The sequence below is a fragment of the Clarias gariepinus genome, chromosome 18 (genome assembly GCF_024256425.1).
Source record: "Clarias gariepinus isolate MV-2021 ecotype Netherlands chromosome 18, CGAR_prim_01v2, whole genome shotgun sequence".
NCBI lineage: Eukaryota > Metazoa > Chordata > Actinopteri > Siluriformes > Clariidae > Clarias > Clarias gariepinus.
The window spans coordinates 24991196-25010649 of NC_071117.1; the positions used below are offsets into that span (position 1 = coordinate 24991196).

The window sequence follows — 19454 nt, forward strand, 5'->3', positions numbered from 1 at the left end:
TCAATGCTGCCCGACAGCGCTATGGGAAACGATTCCTCGTGATCGGTTGTGAAGCACGTGTGTGTCAAACACGCCAAATATTTTGCCATGTATAACCTCAGGCAGGTGACGTCAACTAATGAGGTGCACCTGGAGGTTATAAATAGGCATGAACCAGAAACACCCTCAGATCATTTTCTCTTTAGGATCCATGTTGCGTGTGTGCAAGCATTTTTTAACAGAAAGCGAAAATAGAAGTGTCTAACTACTCACCAGAAAGATGGCAGAGTTAGACATGAGTCCGTCTCACCGTGTAGAAGAATATCTCGCTGAGGGCGATCTCCACGTTTTTTGTTTAAGTGTTTGGGGGAAGAGCACACTATCCTTCCTAAACGAGGTATAAAGTTGAGTGTCATGCGGAATCCGAGCGCAATGCGGGCACTGCTGTCTCCTGCTCGCGCCGAATTCATTATAGCATACTCTAAAGGAGTATAAGCTAGGCGAGGTGGTAACGTCACCGCTCCCAGAGTGGTTTCAGTGGTGGCTTAGTGCCGGGGAATTTCATCCAAGGGCCAATCCCCAGATGCAACAAGGGTTACGCGCCGGGAGCTTCGTACCCTTTCTATGTAGTTCAGACCCTCGTCCTTGACTCTGCGTCCCACTCTAGGTCCATGCTGTCGTCGCGAGTTGCTAACGGCTGACGTTTTTCCCTTAGGGGCCAGAGCGCGACCTTAGATGGCCGCCCAGCCCAAGGGAGCTGGAGAGGTCATCTTCTCGTGTGGCACATCAATTGCCCCGAAACGATGACTCTATTTCTGGCCCTGAAATACTCCCTCCAGCAGTCAAGAGGTTATCATGTCCTAGCGCAGACACTACGGCAGTCTTGTAAATATTGCCTGGGCAGACTAAGCTCATGCCGCTAAGAAGACTAGCTCACTAGGTTCTGCTTTGAGGACAGGACAAATTCTGTCCCTCAGGATCATTTACATTCTAGGACATGGCGAAACAGACCCAGTCCACTGCCGATCTGCTTCAGTGCTGGAGCTTCTGCAAGAAAGTTGACCTCGGGCTTTTGCCCTAGTATACTCAGAACATACGTAGCCGCTTCTCGCCTACGTCCTGACTGATGAGGCTGGTGGAAAGCACCCCTTAGTGTGTTTAGGCTTTGCCAACTGGCTAGGAAAAGCTGTTCTGCATTCTTACCCAACTATCTTCCACAGTTGAAGCCTTCTGTCCTCCGCCGTTAGCTCCGGAGCAGTAAGACTCCATTCACTGTGCCCAACTCATGCTCTTCAATTTAAAGTGCACCTCCGCATTAGCCAGGGCTGTAAATTAGAGCAGGGTTTCATACGTCTTGGGGCTGCGGCCGAAGGGCAGCCGCCATTAGACGAGTTGGGTTAGAGATGCTAGTGCCCTAGCCTAGGAGGACAGGACAAATTCTGTCCTTCAGGATCTTTTACATTCCAGGACATAAAACATGTAGACCCAATCCACTGCCAAACTGTTCCAGTGCTGGAAGTTTCTGCAAAAAAAAAAAAAAAAGCCGTTCTGCATTCTTGCCCAACTATCTCCCACAGTCGAAGCCTTCTGTCCTCCGCCGTTAGCTCCGGAGCAGTAAGTCTTCATTTGCTGTGTCCAGCTCATGCTCTTCAATTTACAGTGCACCTCTGCATTAAGCCAGGGCCGTAAATTAGAGCAGGGTTTCATATGTCGTAAGGGTCGCGGCCCAAGGGTGGCCACCATTAGACGAGTCGGGTTAAAGATGCTAGTGCTCTAGCCTATGAGGCGCGTGGCATATTTCGCCTCTAGTGATTAGGGCCATTAGACCAGGAAGCTTGCCTCATCTATTGCTCCGGCAAGAGGGGCTTTCGCAAGACATCGGTCAGGCTTCATAGGGGGATGCCAGGCTCGCGGGTCCTCGAGTCAGCATCCCAGGATTATGTCTAGGACTCCTTGGGGGTACTGTGCGCACACTACACAACCCTGGGGGTCCAGACACTTGCAGTGCGGCGGAGTGGGTATTCTCGTTCCCATAGCGCTGTCGCACAGCATTGAGTGTAGCTTTTGAAATGGAACGTCTCGGGTTACTTTGCTGTAACCCTGTTCCCTGAAAAAGCGGGAACGAGATGCTGCGCTCCAATGCCGCACTGCATGCATGACTGGACATCCTTCAGACAAAATTGACCTAAGGGTGTTTCCGGTTTATGCCTGTTTATAACATCCAGGTGCACCTCATCGGTTGACATCACCTGCCTGAGGTTATACATGGCAAAATATTTGGCGTGTTTGACACACACGTGCTTCACAACCGGTCATGAGGAATCGTTTCCCATAGCGTTGTCGCACAGCATCTCGTTCCCGCTTTTTCAGGGAACAGGGTTACAGCAAAGTAACCCAAGGCGTTCTCCGATGAAGCCTCTTTTCGATTGTTTGGGGCATCTGGAAAAAGGCTTGTCCGGAGAAGAAAAGGTGAGCGCTACCATCAGTCCTGTGTCATGCCAACAGTAAAGCATCCTGAGACCATTTATGTGTGGGGTTGCTTCTCATCCAAGGGAGTGGGATCACTCACAATTTTGCCCAAAAACACAGCCATGAATAAAGAAAGGTACCAAAACACCGTCCAACAGCAACTTCTTTCAACAATCCAACAACAGTTTGGTGAAAAACAATGTATTTTCCAGCATGATGGAGCACCGTGCCATAAGGCAAAAGTGATAACTAAGTGGTTTAGGGACGAAAACGTTGAAATTTTGGGTCCATGGCCTGGAAACTTCCCAGATCTTAATCCCATTGAGAATGTGTGGTCAATCCTCAAGAGGCAGGTGGACAAACAAAAACCCACTAATTCTGACAAACTCCAAGAAATGATTATGAAAGAATGGGTTGCTATCAAAAATTTGGCCCAGAAGTTGATTGAGAGCATGCCCAGTCGAAATGCAGAGGTCCTGAAAAAGAAGGGCCAACACTGCAAATACTGACTCTTTGCTTAAATGTCATGTAATTGTCGATAAAAGCCTTTGAAACATATAAAGTGCTTGTAATTATATTTCAGTACATCACAGAAACGACTGAAACAAAGATCTAAAAGCAGTTTAGTAGCAAACTTTGTGAAAACTAATATTTGTGTCATTCTCAAAACTTTTGGCCATGACTGTACACCTGTCCATAAATAAAAAGGAATATTTAAGCATATATGCAAAATGTATTCTACATAAACATTACAGATTAAAACAAGGAAAGTACAGTAGACGTGCTGAGCTTCAGTTCATTGTGATGCGGACAAAAGGTCTAGGAAGGAAACAGCTTTCGTTATTCTACAAAATCTGACTATTTTCAGTAAATGTATGAATTACACTCAAAGTATCAAATCCAACTATGAAGTCTGATTTAATTGGTATCATTAAACATTTTATTACTGTTTATGTTTTGCTGGCAAAATACATTTTAGGCAGAAACGTCTGCTTAATTCGTTTTAATTCGTTGTTGTTAATTCAGTTTAAACTCCTCAATTCTGTAAATTCGCGTTGTATTCAGCAAATAGACTAAAACAAAATCATGTTTGCCTCAGTATTGGAAACAATATTGTATTAGGCTAACTTTATTTCAAGATTATACACTTTTGTATTCTTTGTTGTACTTCATCTTTTTGTGCACACGCACAGGCATCTTTAAATTTAAAACAGAAAATAATAGTGGGCTGGTAGGGACATTATTTTTCCTATAACTTAAACGGCTGAATAAAGTTAAATATGCAATAAAAAAATTGCATTTGCTTTACATTTGAGCGCTCTTTAAGCTTTTTCATTTTATATGATACCATATCATATATTTGTGTAATATTGTTTTCATATTTTACATTACATGCAATTTTTAATTTACTTGCAATCGTACTTTTAAAATGTAACCCACGTATAAGCATATTTAACTACTTCAGCAGTGAATGAGAAATTTGGTCGGTCTGGCTTTAAGATAAAGTTCTTACTTGATATAATTTCACTATTTAATTAATTATCTTATTATAAATATGATTTTTATTCTCATAATATATAATCATAATATGATTATATTCTTGTTGAGTATAGTCCTTCAGAGCAAGCACTGTGTCAGATTTTGCAGAATCTCTTCTCAACTTTCATTTACGATAGGTGTGACATAAAATAAGTAAAAAAAATAATGATTAATAATAGCAATTAAATCAGACTTAATAGTTGGATTTGATATGGATGGGGGTGGTGGTTTATGTTTGCATTTTTATCGATAAATCGCACGCGTCTATCATCCTTTTGATCAAAACGCTGCCTTTTGTTAAGGCTGCGGGTTTATACACGCCGATGAATTTTAAAGCATCTTTTTAGGCCTAAATATTAATTTTTATTTATGACCAGGTGTATTACAAAGTGAAGACCTTTTCAGTTGTTCCCTGCATGGTGTTTCTACACGGAGAGATTGTGTGTGTATATATTTAAAAGGAAATAAAATATAAATGAATAAATAGTTTTAAATGGTACTTCAGCATATTGTGTATATATATGCTGACTTATTTACTTACTTACTAACTAGCGAATGCTTTAGTATAGGGTTCTAAAACAACGGCAGCATGAATGACAATGGAATATTACAGAACGTGCGAGTTGACACCCATGCACCAATCACTAACCATTAAAATGTTGGATTTAAATTAAAATGCCACTTTTATATTTACGTGTTTAATTAAATACTTAAATCTTGTTCACCCATTTACTGTACAGTATAAACACCAGAACAAAAGATCTAGGGAGGAAATGCAGACATTTTTTTTTCCATTTTTTGCATTGAGTTTAATCATGCAGCACTTTTAGTATTCATAGCAAAAGCAACCCAACAGTGTGATTAAAGTACCCGAAATAACACAGAATTGACCCAGCACAAACAACCCAACGATGTGTTTACAGAAACCTTCTAGTAGTAGTACTACTACTAATGAATGGAGAAAGTGCAGTTAAAGCCCGGGGATTCTGCATGCTGTTGTGTTGTATTCAGCGAGTTGCACATATTTTTGTGTTTTTCATTTCATGTCTGTAGTTTTGTCGATAAATCTGCTCATATCTGTGCACGCATTTATCAGCCTTTTGATTAAAAAGACGCACGCGCAACTCACTTTCACTTTGCAAAAGGCAGGGTTTATTGTTAAGTGTATATTTAACGCTCATAAACACAATTTCAATTTCAATTTTATTTGTATAGCGCTTTTAGCAATTTTCATTGCCGCAAAGCAGCTTTACACAGTCAAAAGAATTATTTAAGTTTGTATGAAATGTGAATTTGTATGAATCAAAATGGTCAGTTTGATATAAATATATATGTTTGAATAAAACATTGTTTTAGGCTAGCATATCATACATTTTTGTATTCTTTGTTGTACTTCGTCTTTTTGCAGACACGTGCAGATGCGTTACAATAAGTACAATAACAATAATAAAATCGGAGCACTACTACTACTTATAATAATACTGAATGGAGAAAGCGCAGTCAAAGAAGTACCATCATTGAAGGAGAGAATAAAATTAAGAATAAATACATATCAGTATTTACAGTTTAAGCTCGACACGTTTGTGAGCTCTGTCGCTTGCTGTCAATGGGCGCCTAAGAGAGAGAACACATTTTCGGCTTCAGTAGACACCCAATACTTCAGATTGAAACACGACTGTCCCCTACAGGTAATGAAGGGTATTTTCACACCTTGTCGCGGGATCCCTTTCCTCGAAACGTACATTCTTAATGGCCAGATCTGTAACTCTAAATGATCTTGTAAGTTGCACACAACAATAAATAACAGGAACTAATAGTAAAGTTTGTGAAATCTCAAATAATGTAATTTAACATGAATGTGTAAAAAAAAAAAAAAAAAAATCTAATGTTTCTAGATTGAATAGGCCCACCTATTTTTTGCTGTTAACCTGCATGTCCAGAATTTTTCACAATACACTCGATGCTCGATTGCTGCAAATATTGCCCATTAAACAATAGAACAGACAAGATTAACATTTCTTAATATTGCCAAAATTTTAAACCAGGAACGAATATGGAAAAAACAATGACAAACTGGAATAGGGTTTACAATAAGGAAAATGTTTTTTTTAGAGAAAATAAAGGAAAATACAAGAGGCATTCACGTCAAACAGACTTATAAAAAAAAATTTAAATGAAGAAATAAAGAATGAAGACTTGAAGCATAGTATGGTGATGAGACTCGTAGCCAAAGAAAAACAATTGAATGGTGCAAATATTTAAGTCCATACATTAATAAATGATGATCCTGGCTGAGGTGGCTCAGCGCCCACTGCAGTTGTTCCCATAAATATACAGTGAAACTACTGATGCATGAAAACCAATGACCAACTTGTAAACAACTTGTGGAAGAAACGCATCTGTCTGTGGCAACTCCACATAATCATTCATAAACACTTCTTCCACATTACAGGACCTTTGCTGGGAGTTATTGCCACTTTCCTTGTACAGTCCTGACCTGATGCTCTAAGCCACTTCAACATGTTGGCGCTTTTAAAAAAAAGTTCCTGGATGGCCAGCATTTCAAAAGCCAAACACTAGTAAAAAATAGGATAAGTGCATTAGTGTAGCAGAGGATTATACAGAGAAATAAAAGTAATCTTTACTCTGATAACTGTTCCATTGTTTGGCACAATCAAAAGTCCCGGTTTGACTGGAGGGCCTACTAAACTTTTCTTTAATCCCTTCTTCTATTAAACTTTCTGCTTTCATCGCTCACCTAGCTATTTACTTATGAAGATGCTAATGCAGTTCAACAATTTATTGACAATAGTAAGCTGTAAAAACACACATGGATAGGTTTGAAATCTTTATTTAGGACAGGGCTTGGATGATTGATTTACTGGGGTCAGAGGGGATTGGCAGGTGTAGTAATATAAAAAACACGCAACGACCATAATCTCAAAGTCTATGTAGGGCAGTAGGCAAATGTAACTTAATAAACATTGAATAGAGAATAGATTTATTTAGGACGTAAAAATTAAGAAAAAATCTGATTTTATTTCCTTCTCTCTCCCATTGTTAACATTATTAATGTTTTTCAAACTATGCTACGTATCTACTTAAAACACTTGAGTTCATGAATGAATTTAAATAGATCACAAGATGAATGAATACCTCTCATCCCACCCTGCTAAGTGAGCTCGGCCAATCAGCTCTCTCTAGACCTCCAGATGCAAGAGGTTACAGCATCACCCAGGAATCAAAGTCATGACCTCCGGATAATAGGGCGAGCACTAATAAATTAACTTATACTTCTTATTTTCTGTGTGTTAACAGTCACAAGAAAATTACCCTTTTAGTAAATCAATCTTTGCAGCTAATCCAGGAAAGCAAGGCACAATATGCAATATAGGAGTCATTGCTAAAGTTTATTAGTAATAAAAACTAGTAATAGTTATCCATTTGATGTGGACATGTTTCTAAGTGAAAGTCTGAATGCCTCCTTTTTCCTGTCCAGCTGCAGCAGTAGGTTAGTTTCAAATGTTTTTTTGTTTATTTTTTATTTTTTTAACCAAAAACTCAATCAATCTTGCATGGCTTAACTTTCTAACGTGATAGAGAAGGACATCTGGCTTCACAGTTTTTGGCAGTATGACAACATCCTCACCTGATTGGTTAATCCTATTTTTTTATTTGTTTACTACAACTACACCCTGGCTTCCCTTGGCATGGTTCTGTCACACTCTCACAGTTTGACAATGCTATTAAGATGCCATACTCTGACTGGATCTGTTGATTTTTTTTTTTTTTTTTTTTAAGGGAAGCCAATTCATCCGGCACAGGCTTCCTGTAGCTCCACGCATCAAAACCCCTTATCATACGATGCACTGTACCACTTTCCCTCATATTCTCCAGCACAGGTCGTCTAGTCCCATCATCTCTCAGGGATCTAGAAAGACATTCATCCAGACTCTTTTCTGTTCTGGCACTGAGGTGGTGAAATAAACTTCCTCTAGACGTCCATATACCTGAGTCTTTGAAAACCTTTAAACCTTGATGACTCAAAACATATTCTTTACTATTTGGAATAATTCTCATCACACTCCATAAAAAAACCCTTTCAACTACATATGTTTGACTGGTGGCACTTAGTTAGTAACCCAGTGTAAGTATTTATCTAATGATGGAAACTTCAAAGCATTCCTTTCAGACATGGTGGTAAAAGTGCAACACCGCATTTCACCACACTTTCCTTAGGTAATGTGGGTGTGGCACTGTTTCACTCACTGTACTCAGTGAAAAAAATTAAGATGGCAGTTTCCTACCGCAAAAGAAATAAAGTATTAGTATTTTATTTTTAACTAAACTGAAATGTACAGTCCGTAAAAAGACCTTGACCTCCGGGAGAACATGCCACTGGTATTGCACTAATAGAGCAACACACATTTGCATTTTCATCTCTATTGTAGCAAAATATTCTTTTAATTCTTTTAATTTATATGCTACCATTTCAATATGGCTGTGCTGTAAAGCGTTCATTTTTTCAAGAGTTTTTTAATGTAAAACAAAACAAAAAAAGACTAAATAATATTGTATATATATATATATATATATATATATATATATTTTTTTTTAGAAAATAACAGCATTCAATCAGGATGCTATCAACCTCACAGCTGGAGAGGAGCTGAAGAATTTGCCACAGGTCAACATCTTCTCAAGTCTGAGGAAAGAGTTTGCTGACTGGAAGACTGATCTACAAAAATCAGAAGAGAAATGTAAGTGACATGGTGGGATGCTACATCACTGTGGCTGCATGTTAGCACTAGAATCCCTGAAGCCAACAAAAATGTTTGTCCCAAACAAGGTTAGTAGCCCCTCTGCCTACATCTCCAGACCAGTTTGGTTAGTATTAAAATAGTTGGTTACTGCAGTTACTCACTTAACCCCTAGCAAGACATCACAACTTTAAACTTTGCCCAAGAATTTTCAACAGGGGTAGGATGAATAGAAAACACTGGCTGTGTAAATATAAAATGTGAAACAAAAAGCCTCATGTATGCATCCACACCCAGTATCACCTATTATACCTATAAATGCAGACATTTGATATTTTGATATGAATGATACCACTCTCCGCACTTTTTCTAAACATGTTAAGAAACATTTTAATTGTATTCCATTATAATGGATGAGGAAAGGCCACAGCATGTGTACAGAGTAGAAGGAGAAGATGCTAGTTTGGTTCGAGCCAAACATCCAGGGGTTCTAGTGTTAAGGGCATTGCAGCTGTTAACACTAAAATATGTGCTACAATGCTATGTAGCCTTTATTTACACTCTGAGTTGAGCAATGCCCAAAACAACAAACAAAAATACTCTACCGCGCCCTAGGCTTGCCTAATCAAAAATCAAATACAAAGTAAAATACAAAATTGTCTAGCCTAACTTCCTAAACAAACAAACACAAAAAAACAGAGGGTAAAAATAAAAGGGGCTTCTCACTCTGACAAAGGCAACAAAGTGCTCAATATATACAGTGATTATTTTTCCACTAGTTAACAACACAACTGAAGTTTCCAAATTGCTACTCAATTCTGGTCACCGCACACGCAAACGGTTTAGTTCGGAGTGGCAGGGTAGAGAGAGGGACAGTTTTTTACATGGTAATTCCAGCTTGTCCAATCAGCTTGCTTCACTCTATTTGAATGCATTGTGAGCATTACACTACATATCGTACTGTGTATGGCTGTGTATGTGACAAATAAAATTTTAGTTTGAATAGGGGAGACACAGAAGATCTCACAGAAGAGTTCCTTTAACTCCACACACACACCACACACACCACACCACACACACACACACACAACACTCAAACATACAAGAAATCCAAAGAAGGAAAGAAAACAATTTATTATGCAATACATTTATATTTATATATATGACTTGTGATCATAACACCCTTATCAAGGATTTATAGGAGAGAGATAGTTTATAAGAGATAATTTACAATGTAAACCCTAATGCTCAAAGTAATTAAACATATTGAGTACTGTTAACTTAAATAATTACAATTAGTTCAAATGAATAGACCTTGATAAGAATTTATAACTTCTTTGTATTTATAAGTATGTAGAAATTACACTTTAACTGAACAAATTTTATGTTTTTAGTATCTTTAAGTACTTACAGTAAGTAACAGTAACTATCACCTTAAAGTTTCACCAACTTAAAATCTTTCAGACTAGCGATTTTGTGTCTGATGTCATTAGGACAATAGAGCACTGGTGGCTTAGTGGTAGGTGTTTCGCCTGCCATGCGAAAGGCCAGGGTTTGATTCCCAACAACTGGATGAAGTTCCTGTACCAAGCCGAGATAAAAGCGTTGTGTCAGGAAGGGCATCTAGCATAAAACCTGTGCCAACCTTGTGTGTGGACCGGATTGTCTGCTGTATCGACCCATTGCCGGGAGCAGCCGAAAGACCAACAACTATTTATTTAATTTGCAACAACTAAAAAGAATTTGTTAGGCTACTCAATAATACAAGTAAAGAACGATTAATATAAATGAGTACAACAAACTCAAAAAATTATAGTTTCGTTTACTTATAACTGGAAACATAATTACTTAAATTTTGTGTAACTGATTACCTCAAATTTTGAGTTTTGCCAACTTATTCGGGTTTACAGTGCATGTTTGCACTTAATTAACGATCTGCGTTGCCTGGCAACTGCATGTATAAGTAGCCGCACCTCTGCCTGTTCAGAACTTCGCGGGGTAGCAGCCTGCGGATCTGCCCCTCATGAGACCCGTGTCCTTTCAATGGTGACCTTACATAAATGTAAGGTCACCATGAGACCCGTGTCCTTACAATGGTGACCTTACATTGTAAGGTTTACTAAAAAAGTTAACTTCAGTCATATGCCAGTGTTTGTGGCATGGGTTAATTACCATTGGGCCTAATGCTAATAAAAACTTAATTTGTCCGTTTCTTCATTGACCCAGAGAACATGACAGTTTCTAAAAACTATTTGAAGTATTGACTCTTAGGCAAAGTCTTTGACACCTCTGGAAATTATAGATGTATGTGTTAATGGAAGGTTTCCAAAAGTGGTACTGAGTCGACATCATGATGGGTTTCCATAGATTTCTTGATGATCTTGTGTACTAACAATGGGAAATGTTATCCTGAAACTATTGGATAATTTGCTGGTGCATCTGTTGGCTAATTAGTGAGCCTCACCATATCCTTCCTCTAGGATTATGACTTTCTTTGAAACTCCTTGTCTACTCTTACATAATTGGTTCACCTGTTTAACAACACTTGTTACTCATAACCAATTTGTAATTGTCATATTATTAGTCTTTAATTCACCCTTTCAGAATTATTTTTGAAGGATGTTGTTTGAAATGAGTGCATATTAAAAAAATACGCTCGCATGCTAAATTATCAAATAATGAGTTGTTGTAGTGTTTTACATATAGGAGAAGAGACTTGGTGATATAAAATAAATAATAAACTAGGTGAAGATGACTTCTTTTTTGTTTTATTCAGAGTTTCTGAAAATTCATGAGAAATTAGTAAAAATATAACCATATGTATAACCATATCTGAGGCCAGAACCAAATAATTGATGTACTAAGTTGTAAATGTCTACAGATATAGATAATTGTGACAATTACAATAACTATGTTTAGTGTTATACAATGAGTACCCACTTCTTACTGAATGACATTAAAACATGAGTGTGGAGGGATTGTAAGATTGACCACATTGATGTTTATATTTAATTTTATTCTGAATACTTTGGGAAAAACATTCTAGTTAAGAAGGTCATTGAGAAGGAACTAAAGGAATATGAGGAAAAATACCGTGGCAGAGAATGTCCAGGCTTCCTGAACTATCAGGCCTTCGAGGTGATAGTGAGAAACCAGATCAAGGAGCTGGAGGAACCTGCTGTTGCGAGGATGAATGACATTTCAGGTATATTGGATGGATTTATTTACAGACACTACTACTACTTATACTACTGCTATTACTACTAAAAGTAATGCTAGTAATAATATGTATTTATATAAGATAAATCTTTATAAATCATGAGGGACATTAAAGTTATGCAGCAGCATTAAATGACACAGTAACAGACATTAGCATTTAAAATAAATGAAACCCAGAGTGATCCACAGCAAGCCAATGGACATAAAAACATAAAAGCAAGGCTTAATTATAACATAATAAAATGGAATAAAATAAGGTTAAAATAAAAAAGATAAGTGGCTGAAACATAACCTGTGCTCTCACATATGGTAGCGTGTAGAGTGAAAATAATAGAGTGACAAAAAAAAATTCCCCTAAATGTTTTATTGCACATGTTATGTTTACAGAGATCTTCCATTATTTTTTTTTAGATCTCATTATGAATATATTGATTCATCTGTCTGAAGCAAACTTTAAAGAATTCCCTCAAATCCTTAAAATTGCAAAGGTAGGTCCGCATAGTGTATATACCAACAAAACACCACAGATACTAATAACAACCATCTCTGTTTACGACTGTTGGCCTAAGCACAAAATGACAGTATACACGACAATAATCACAAAAATAAGGCTGAAAAAGTTAATCAAGCTATTAGGGAGGATCATGTACAAACCTGTCTTGGTGAGATGGTTCTTTGTTCTTCTAGACCAAGATTGAGAACATAAAGGAGACAAAGGAAAAAGAAGCAGAATCAATGCTGAGGACTCAGTTTAGAATGGAGCTGATGGTCTACACCCAAGATAGCATGTACAGTGACAGTCTGAAGAAGCTGAAGCTCATGGAAGAAAAAGCAGAGAGACAAGCCCATGGTGTGGCTTACCCTCGTAGTGGTGGTTTGTACAAACAGTCAGATATTGAAGATGCCATGGAGGAACTGACACGCCACCTCAAGTCTTACTACAGCGTAAGTGAGGATTACCAACAGTTCATTTACTTAAGGTTTAATTGATATTACTGAATATTTCCAATGTTATCTTATTTAACTACAGTAAAAGTGCATAATCATAATGGGTAGTGCATTCTACATCTCATGAAATCCTAATTTTATATAGTAGATGTTTTGATTTTTAACAAATTATTATAATTCAAGTATATATAAAGACAACACATTCCAGTAATGTTCAATCTGAATTGTGTTAAGTTTATTACAGATTAATACAGTTACCTTTAACCAAAACACTACGAGGTCAGCTAAATTAAAGGATAATGCTGTGTATCTTCATTACAAGCTATAGAATAGAATAATTTTTAATTATTCTCTTATGTATTTCTCTTGATGATAAAATTTTAAGGCTAACCTTACTGAAATTCTTCCACTTTTATTTATTCACCTTTTTGTGTTGAGGTTTTCTGCACTGAATTTAAGTTGTCTTGTACTTACTGGCATTTGCATTAGTCTTTTGCATTGGGCTCTTTAAACATGGGCTTTGGATAAAGTCATGAATTGGTGTGGTTTTCTTTTGAGCTCGATTATGACTTGGTCCTAACCTTCTTAAAACTTAGCCATGACTTCACTTTGGCTATTCATGGTCTTGAATACAATCTTATTTGACATACTGTATAGACTTATAGACTTCTATTACTGTCAAATATCTAAATCTATCAAAACAACATGCATGGCTTAGCTGACTGACTCTGTAAGAGGTAAATAGTATATATTTTTTTATTGTCTTAATTTTTTATTCTTTTATTGAATATGTGTCTAGATTGCAAGTAGGCGACTGGCTGACCAGGTGCCAATGGTGATTAGGTACATAATGCTTCAGGAATCAGCTAAGCAGCTGCAGAGAGAAATGCTACAGCTCATGCGGCTCAATGACATTGATGTGCTGCTGGAAGAAACTGATGACATCTACATCAAACGCAACAACCTAAAAAGCCGCCAGGATCGTCTGAAGAAGGCTCTCAAAAGAATTATCATTTCTTAGACTTAAATGTCAGTGCAAATATACAAATATATACGTATATATAAATCGATTATGAGAAAAATGGAAATATTTTTTTAAATGGTATAACTGTCAAAGATAAAAATATTCACTTTCTGATTAAAACCTACTTACCTAACAGTTAATTAAAATCTGTTTATTTCTTGGCATAATATTCAAAGTAATAGAATTAGAGTTTGTTATTTCTCACTATAGTGTGTAACAAAATATCCTAGACTAGATTTAGGTGTACTTTTTGAGTACATGCTTTTCTATTTCACATCACATTACTAAACAGGGAGCGTTTTTGGCTGATGACAAAAGAACAACTCAGCCTCAATTTTATTTGTTTGTATTAATAAGTTAGTCAAAGAGTTCTACAATACAGAAAGCCTTTTTAGTAGACATGCTTGGAAAATCATTCATTATTATTTATTATGTTTCAATTGAACAAATAATGATTAATTTCGCATAAACTTTCATTAACTCTAGTTTGTATGTTTTGGTGGGCAATAAATCTGGCTTAATTTTTTTTTTTTTTTAAATAATAATTCCATAAACAATGTGCTAAAAGAATGGTGATAATCATTTCATTTTAGGATTTCTAAAGAGTTTTATATGATGCATAACTGCATATTTGTGTGCTTTTGAAGATGATGCTGTGCCATACTCTTTTCATTTTTGGATGATGGATTAAACAATGCTATGTGAGATGTCCAAAGCTTGGGGTATTTTTGTTATAACTTAACCCTACTTTAAATCTTTCCACAACTTTATGCCTGACCTGTCAGCTGTGTTCCTTGGGCTTCATGATGCTGTTTGTCCACTAATGTTTTCTAACAAACCTCTGAGGGCTTCACATAACAGATGTATTTTATACTGAGATTAAATTACACACAGGTGGACTCTATTTACTAATGAGCTTACTTCCACTGGATTTTAGTTAGGGGTATCAGAGTAAAGGGGGCTGAGAATACAAATGCACACCACACAGGCAATTATTTGTAAAAAAAAAAAAAAGAAAGAAAGAAAGAAAGAAATTAAAATTAAAACCATTCATAATTTTCCTTTGTGTTCGTCTTCCACATAAATCCCCCCCAAAATAGTTTTATGTTTGTCTTTGTAACATGTGGAAAACTTCAAGGGGTATGAATACTTTTGCAAGGGACTGTATAATCCATAAAGATTAAGCAGCAATTCTTAAATGATTGACAAATACAAGAACAGCTTTTGGGTAGCCTGTGGTTTTTTAATAGCAGTGTAGAATTTTTTTGTAAAAAAAATAATTTTAAATCAAATGAGATTTCCTTTAAATATACTCTAAACAGAGATAAAATTCATCACCTCCCACTCCTGAAACCCAGAATGACCTAAAACATGGCTGCCAAAGAATACAACAACATACAGTAGTATCATGTATCGGGTGTAAAAAGCAAACCCATGATTTAGCTTGGCTTCAGAATGATCATGTGGAATCACAATATCAAATGTAGAACTATTACTTCTTATTAACCTTTGTGATGAATTTTTCTATGAACCATACAAAAACAAACAAAAAAACAGCAGACATTAGCACATTAGGGGTACCTAAATTATTTTACTTGACTAACATTATGGATGCGACTTACTTTTACATTTACCATCTTCTGTATTTTATGGGATTTGGAGTCTAAATTTGGATATTTTACATATTTGCATTGAAGAGACAAGGTGTGGTCAGTCAAATTTAATAGTGTTGGATATATAAAAACATATGGTATAAATGAGACTCAGTTTCTTCCAAACATTTTCGTAACAAACTTTTGCAATAGTATTGAAGTGTTCCATCCTATTTCGGGGTTATGTTAGTAAGTTAGCTTTATTAGTGCTTTGTTATTTTTTAACACTGGCTGTCCAATTTTTATTTTATTTTACTTTTATTTTAATAACTTAATGTAACGGGTTTGACCCAATGTGCATGGACGGCACCAATAAGGAAAGGGTTAAAGGAGGGAGGATGGAAAGGAAAGGAAAGAAAGTGCACGTGCAGGTCCTAGCAGAACAGAACACGTGGAGGCTGCGCTCCTGCACACTCCCTCAATGGTTCTTCTCCCACTGTCGATGGCCGGCCTGGCCGCTCCCAGCCCTCTCTGGGCGTGGCCTTAGGCGGGAGTCCTTGCTGACGTCTGTTGGCTGGGTTGCTTTTTCGGCTGGTAACGGGGGCCTTAACGCAATCCTCCTCGCAGCCTTTTCCCTCTTCAGCCGCGAGAGCTCGCGCAGCTTTTTCTTGTGCTGGATCAAAGGCCGGAATTCCAGTGTCTTATTTTAAAAGTCCCTGGGGCGTGTCATATTGGACTTCCCGGACTTTGGACTAAAACTCCACACCTTGCTTTTATAATGCGGAGCAAACCCGAGATCCTATTAATGTTAATTATCGCCAGCCAGCCCGAATAGGCGGCTCCATCCATTTGCATACCCGCAGCCTATAGAGTAAGTGAAGAGCGATAATAGATTTGGGAACATGCCCATCACAGGTGCACGCTGTGACACTAATCTACAGTAATATTTAATTGTTTTAATTATTATGTCCTTTTAGCACAGAATAAAATAGCTGGGGCCTGGGGATCAATGAAAAACTCATCAGACCTTAAGGTTCCTGACCTCGTGAACATTAAGCTGCCTGGTATTGTCTATGTGCCAGTAAAAGGATAATTTAATAAACCATATTTCTTTTTTATGGTATACTGATTTAATATGATATTATAAAAAACATTGTAAACCTAACATAGATATTGTATAGGGGATATCCCAATAGCATTATTATGTAATTTTAGAAAAAGTAATTTTAACTTTATGTTAAGATCTCCAAAAAGCCTCAGATGCTGGAAAAAAAAGCATTACACCATAATGGCACTCAATGTGATGTCACTGAAGATGTTTTTGTTGGTCTCTCGGCTGCTTCCAGCAAGGGTGCACCATCCGGTCCGAATATACAAGTTGGCACAGGTTTTATGCCGGATGCCCTTCCTGAAGCCACTCTGCCATTTAATCCGAGCTTGGGACAAGCACTGCATCCAAGTGGCTGGGTTTTGGGCACTGACTGGGAATCGACCCTGGGTCTTCCACATGGTAGGCTAAACACCTATCACTGAGCGACCAAGGCCCTTACTAAATATTATGTCACACAAAAAGTTATTAAGTTTAAGTTTAAGACATTTTAAGACCGTTTGAGATATTAAAAATCCTTCCACAATTTTGCATCCTCAGTGTCTTTAGATCACATAGGTCTGGATTTTTGGCGATAGTATAAATTCCCTAGGGGGGAGTATATCAAATTCCATCGGGTGCCTTTTGCCAATGACACAAAATTACTGACTTCCTGCTGAGTTGAGCCCATGACATGCAACACGAAAGTTGTTCAGCTCAGTGAGCTTTAAATCTGTACTGGGTTTCATGTGCATAGGTCTTTTTTATGTCACACTGGGGGGGAAAATTACCACAAATAATCTTTGCTTATTTTTAAAAATGGTTAATAATATTTAAATTTAAAATCCATAAAAGAACAAGAAGCATCAGGTATTGTCCAGGTATTTTACTAACCTAAAGTTTTTTAAATAATGTTTGTGTGTTTTAGTTGTTAGGGTATTCTTACATAAAATTCACTTGAACGAACTACATAAATGGGCTGTGACTACTAATTGCTTTCACTAAAAGGAACGTCTAACTTGACCCAAGAGATGAATAATTAACTGAACCAAAAATTGTAATGGAAAAAAATACAACTTGGGATAAGTTAACATTAGAGAAATATACCACAACCTCTGCTACTTGAGAATATTTGTACTAGAGATAAGTTGAGTCACCTTAAGATTTTGAACTGTGTACTAGTTTAAATAAAAAAAAAACAATTTAAAATATTAAGTTTGGCCAGAAATTTCTCTATAAGGTGAATAATCTTTAAAAAAACAAAACCAATACTACCTGTGCAACTTGTTACTAAACTGTTTTGAGGCACCTTTTTTTGTTTTTAACAATGTATTACTACTCTTTAATACAGTACAGCTACTGTACGCTAAATTGGTAGTAATAGAACAAACATTCAATTAAATACATTTTAAGGTTCAGTATTTCTAGCTGGTCATACAGGACCAGAACTCAACCTTGCTCTTCTTGGTTTCATTAGGCAATGTGAATTTCTTTTTTTTTTCTGTTCTGAATCACACACTTAAGCAACTTAAGTAGATCATCCCTTGATTTGGGTGTGTATTCCAGCATGATGTTAATTTCCACATTCCCAGACAGGCTAAAGTAGACTTCATCCTTTTGTTGAGTCGAAAAAGGAGTCGATTCTTCAGCTGAACACCTTAAACTTTTGAACTGTAATTTGCCTTACATACTATTTAGATTACAAGGAGCCTTGAGAAGAAGCATAAGGGACGAAATTAACTTTCTTTTTTGATACAGCAGTCTTTGACTTGTTTTATCATGGCCAACTCACAAAAAAAAAAAATAATAAAAAAAAAAAGAACCTCGCGCTGCTCGCTATTGCCATGATTGGAGACCAGAGCTCAGGGAAGAGCTTAGTGCTAGAGGCGCTGCCCGGAGTCACGCTTCCCCATATTTTGTTTGTTTTGTTTTTATGTTTTTATGGGAAAAAAATATTGCTGTATTTTTTTTAAGATAATAACATTTTATCGGACAGTACTAGTCCAGCATTTCTAGTTTCCAGTGCATCAACATAGTTCATTTTCGATCCTTCAGATGCTGAACAGAAAGGATAATTTTCGTTCTATGCATTTTACTGGTAATCTGCACCTTGCGATGATCGCTAAATTACTCCTAGTGCCATAGAGAACAATGAGGTTTGTTCTTTCGAAAATGAACGAAAGTGCTTAATCGAGAAAAAGGGTGATAGCTTTTAAGTCAGTATAGATTTGCGTTACCCCGCAGGAGTGGTGAGACAGCACTTAAAAAAATGTATGTGTGTCTGTAATCTTGTATCTATATATCTTATCTTGTAGACTGGCTTAAGTACCTGGGTTTATTTTCTCTTCTCTTACATAGCCTGTACACTTAGCAAAGCCTATAATTATGATTACTGTATAATCTTTTTAAATATAACTAGAAATTAAATAAGCTTTGTTCAGAAGGTGGAAAATTAAAATGGGTATGCTAGGATAAAGGGAATATTTACAGGGGATACATATTTGCCCAGAAGAAGACAAATCATTATACTACATTTGTGAATGCTTTAAATTTTTTAGAAATTAAAGGGGGTTTATATCCAGGTGTGACAATTAGGTTGTTAAACAAAAAAGCCTTTTAAAAACCTGGTCTGTGGAAGAATGCAGAGGGACAAGCAGTAGTACTTAGTGTGACAGCACCTTTAATGTACTGTATGTGTTCAGATCAGTTTATCTTGCATCATTTGTGTGTGTTATTCTTCTGTTGCTGCTATGCGACTGCTGTATTCTTAAATGTTAGCATAAGCATTCAGTTGATAACTTACAGTAACCAAAAAAGTATACTTAAAATAAGTTTTA

General features: G+C 36.8%; 1 protein-coding gene across 1 annotated transcript in view; it reads left to right on the plus strand.

Annotated features, from left to right (window-relative positions):
- LOC128506658 (interferon-induced GTP-binding protein Mx1-like) overlaps window positions 1-14263 on the plus strand; it is a 30161-nt gene extending 15898 nt beyond the window's left edge. The window contains exons 8-12 of the mRNA XM_053477214.1: window positions 8606-8747; window positions 11794-11952; window positions 12378-12454; window positions 12654-12911; window positions 13714-14263. Coding sequence (XP_053333189.1) covers window positions 8606-8747; window positions 11794-11952; window positions 12378-12454; window positions 12654-12911; window positions 13714-13935 — 858 coding nt within the window. The 3' untranslated portion in view covers window positions 13936-14263. The remainder of the gene's footprint in view (window positions 1-8605; window positions 8748-11793; window positions 11953-12377; window positions 12455-12653; window positions 12912-13713) is intronic.
- Window positions 14264-19454: the final 5191 nt, after the last annotated feature.